The sequence below is a fragment of the Terrapene carolina genome, unplaced genomic scaffold (genome assembly GCF_002925995.2).
Source record: "Terrapene carolina triunguis isolate 2854851 unplaced genomic scaffold, T_m_triunguis-2.0 Scaffold51364, whole genome shotgun sequence".
NCBI lineage: Eukaryota > Metazoa > Chordata > Testudines > Emydidae > Terrapene > Terrapene triunguis.
The window spans coordinates 79-4523 of record NW_020715715.1 but is presented as its reverse complement, the minus strand read 5'-3'; the positions used below and the strand labels follow the sequence as shown (position 1 = coordinate 4523).

The window sequence follows — 4445 nt, the reverse complement described above, 5'->3', positions numbered from 1 at the left end:
TGACTTGGAAGGATGAAGGAAGTCTTCACTGTGATCTTTGCCAAAACCATTAAAAAGTGTCTCTAAACTGTACATGGTCGGCTTATGTCAGGGCTGTTCCACGGCCAAGAGAGCGAAGGACCCAGGTACAGCACCCACTAGAGTGCGGCACTGCCTCAGTATAAAGTTCCAAGTATCAGCCTATTTTTCAGCTGATTTCTGAGCATGAACTCATTAGACTCACTAGATAAGGGAAAACCAGAAGAAATAGAACAGGGAGCTGTTCATAGCAGTTCTATTAGCAATAGGATTTTGCTTGTAAAGTTCACAACGAGGGAAGCTAACAGGGAGTGTTCCCATCACTAATATATTCACGGAGTCAAAGAGATCTACACCTGCCCTTCTCCTCCTACCTTCTCTATCTCTTGTAGAAAAGCATCAGTGAAGTCTCTCTTTTGGGTAGGATTCCAGGTCGTCCTGTGCTCCTTCACAAGCTCATTTGTGAAGTCCAGGGCCTCCTTTTGGGATCGAAAGACGCTCTGTGGCACTCCAGGGATGCGCAGCAGCCAAGGTACTACGAGAAGGAGCTAAGATAATACAGTGAGAGAGAGAGAGAAAACCACACCCTATGGCTCCCAGAAAAGAATCACTAAACTACAGTCTTACTGATCAATCAAATGGCAGCTTCTTACCGACCAAATCATACATGCTGAGTTACCTGGGGCAGGAATCCACCTTCTTCGTTCAAGGCCTGTTCAATCAAATGCAGCATCCTCTGAAATTTCTTATTGTCATAGTCAAAGCGCTCACTATAGACGAGGGAGCAGATCACATTGCTAACTGCGTTGTTTATAAGAAAATGTGGATCAAAAGGACGACCTGAAAAACATACAGGACCAACCAAAGACATTAGGAGTCACAACATCATTGTAGCCTGCCCCTCGCTGCATGGAACATACTGAGCAAGAACCTCTAACATTTCAAGACTGCTTATGGAACAAACCAGTTTAAAGTCCACGCTCATGTAACCTGGGGAAGTTAAAGATGCCCCACATACTAACAGGGTTGGGCCTGGTCAATACTTGGAAGAGAGACCACCATGGAAAACTTAAGAATTTCAGGTTTGTGCTGCTACAGATTCAGTCAGTGGTACTGTAGGGATAAGGCCTTTGTCTGCAGCCATATTAGGAAGCAGCGGCCATTAGCTAAGAAGTCACATCCTCACATTCCATCTAAAATACATTAAAACAATGTAATATTGGGCTGTTAAGAAGGCGATCCTGTCCTAATAGCACCCACTATCACCAGATAAAGAAACAGATCTTAAGATGGTTAAAGAAAACTTAGTTTGATAGCATCCTGTCTGGCATGAAATCACTTATCAATAGTTGTGGTTGTCAAATCCTCATTTCTTTCTTGTTTTATCTTTATGGTCCCCACTTTTCTATTGTTTGTGTGTATGATCTCTGTCTAGTTCTTTGTTTTTGTCTGTTACATAATTAATTTTGCTAGGTGTAAATTAGTTAAGGTGACGGGGTCTGGTTGGTTAGAGAATTTTGTTACAATATGTTAGAATTGGTTAGTAAAATGATTGGTTAATATAGCTAAGCAGGACTCAAGTTTCACTATATAAACTGGGGTCCAAGAAGGAGACCAGCGGAGAAGGAACAGAAGGATAAGAAGGAGGAAAGACCTGGAAGAAGAACTCACAGCTAAGACACAGCCTAAGATCAAAGCTGCAAAGAATCCTCTGCACGACCATGACATGCAGCAACCAGAATCCAGACGAGATTGCCCTTGCATGGCCAACAGGGGGAAAGTCCGCCTGCCTGACCAGGATTATTCTGCTTGGTAATTGTTAATAAATAGAGATTATTACAGTGTAAGGCTCTTTCACGGGTAAAAGGTCTTGCAAACCCGCAAACAGTACGCCCTGAGCCCTAGGAATAGGGTAAGGGTGGGTGTCTAAATTAAGAGGGTTACATATCTTGAGCCCTAAGAACTGGGTAAAGTGGGTGCCTCTAGAGTGTGGGAGTAACAGAGAACTGTGTGCCAGTAACAGTACTCATCTCTGCCTCAGTACTGAACCCGTGCCTGCTGTGTACAGACAGATGTTACTGGGCTGCTACAGACATTTTTAAGTTGAGGCATAAAAGTGATGTCCTTAAAGACTTCATGGCATGTTTTGGAAGCATGTTAGTGTTGATGCCTTCACCAGATTCCAGCTGAGGTAATTACATTCTACCAACCTAAAATTCCCCTTGCACATTCAATTGGAGATGTTGGGTTGTTTGTTTGGTTTTTTTACTTCCCAACACAAACTCTCATGTTAAAACATCTGTCAGGCTATCATATTATCCTTTCATTTCCTTATGTATGGAAGTCACACTGGTCCCCTGCCCCATCTCCCTTGATGCTACAAACCTTGTTCAGAACAGATCGCAGAGCATAGAAATCCAGCTTCCTCGGTCACACGCTGCTCCAGGGATTTCTTTCCCATCCCAAAGTTCCTCAAGGTGGAGAGTGCAAATCTCCTTTGCTCCTTCCAGGCCTGACCATATCTTGCAAGCACCACCCCTGGAAAATATTAATAAACAAGAGACATAATCACCTCTGGGAAGCACTATGCAACATTCACTGGAGAGCAACAAAATAGGGCTGGAGGGACTGGCTTCTGAGGAAGGATAAAAGGAACCAAGTGTAGCTTGGCCAAATGGCAACTAATGGGAGCTATTATTGCATCCTTCAGAGGTGTAGGTGGTTAGTGCAGAAGGAGAGGGATTATTCAGGGAGCTCCAAGATATAGCTAGGAGTAATGGCATGAAATTCAGGGCCAGATCCACAGCTGGTATAACCTGATGTAGTTAATGGAGATAAGCCATGCTATACTCTAAGGGTGTGAGCCTCAGGTTGGATGTCAGAAAACATTTCCCAATGATTAGATCTATTAAACTACTCAATAGTCTCTCAAAGGAATTAATGGATGCCCCATCACAAGTCATTTAAGATTGGATTGGACAAAGCACTGGAGAACATACTATAGGGAGCATCCCAGCACTGGCCAGAGTATGGGCCAGGGTGAGGTTGAGAAGATAGGTGGTGCGTAATGGAGGCTGGGGGAGGCTAAGCCTCCCCAAACCTCTGCTAATACTCCCCGCCATGGCCCTGGGCCAGTGGGAGGACTCAGAGCTCCTCCAGCCAGCCTGGGCTCGGGGTGGCTCAGGCAGGCGGTGGCTTGGGCAGGGCTTCTCATGCCGCAGTAGGGAGCTTGGGGCAGGGCAGGGGACTAGTCTCCCCAAATGGGGGGTTCACACACTGCCCATGGTTGAGAAAATGTAACTCTATAGATATTTTTCCAGCTCTAATCTTTGTTATGAAAGTGCTTTGGGATAACCTGAGATGATTCCAGCCCAACAAGCCTCCCTTTTAGGTTGCATTTCTTTCTACCCTCCCACACTTTCACTCTGGGGTCCTGGAGGTTCCTCAGAAGGAGGTTATTTTTTTACAAGCCGAGGAAGGTACATGCATATGGTGAGGGATAGGAAACTGCCCGTTCTGATAATGGCAGCCAATCAGTATTGATTAGCATGTACATTCTACTGAACATTTCAGAATGGCCACGTCTTAGTAGTTGTTGCAGCGCTGCAGTTGGGAAGGAGAGTCCCCATTTTCATCTAACCTGACTTCCTCCTCACGAGAGGTAGTGTCGGGGGAAGACTCCAGCAAAAGGAACATCAGCAGAGGGACAAGAGAGGAGACAGTTCACTCCTTAAGTCCCCTTTAACCTCTCCAGGAGTTCAAATGATAAAGCCAGTTCCCCTGCAACACTGCCAGAGAACTACGGTAGTTTCCAAGGTACTTGCCTTCGGAGTTCTCTCCATAACCCAAGTGCTCATATATAGGAAAGTATGGTCGGTCAGCAAAGTCCTCTGATTTCTGGACCAATGCTTCCTTTACTGCTTTGAATCCATTCACTACTATCAGATTACTCCAGCAGTTCTGAAGACTAAAGACATTTCCATATTTTTTACTCAGCTGCCAAGAAAAGAAAAAGGGAAAATATATTGTTGGAAGCCAGATGACACTTAAATTTGCTGGAAAGCAAGCCTGAAAAAATCATCTTGCATTTCTGTACGCTCTCTAACTGAGAAGGATCTCAGAGCACTCTATTGGGCTTGTTAGCTAATCACTGATGTGCAGCCACCTCTGGAGTGGAACAACTCACAGCAGCACTACACAGCCACTTACACAGGGAGAGAAGAATACCACCATTGTCAGCTGAAGGTGCAGGAAGAGTTTATGTCAACAGAACGTAACTAACCAAGTTGAAATTTGGCCAGGGATCTTGTGAAAGTCACGTGGGGACTTTAACAACTACCAGCAGTCAGGATCTCTTTTGGTGTCTTCAAGGATAACTGACCCAAGCGTACATTGTTCCTTAAAACCCTGGTGTGGCACTGGTTTAA

General features: G+C 44.9%; 1 protein-coding gene across 1 annotated transcript; it reads right to left on the bottom strand.

Annotated features, from left to right (window-relative positions):
- Positions 1 to 337: 337 nt before the first annotated feature.
- On the bottom strand, positions 338 to 4014 carry LOC113405865 (cytochrome P450 2D15-like; the record flags this gene model as incomplete). Its single annotated transcript, XM_026647151.1, has 4 exons — positions 338 to 566; positions 698 to 858; positions 2404 to 2556; positions 3843 to 4014. Coding segments are annotated over 4 exons (684 nt in total), but the record flags the coding sequence as incomplete, so codon positions are not given.
- Between the last annotated feature and the right edge of the window lie 431 nt (positions 4015 to 4445).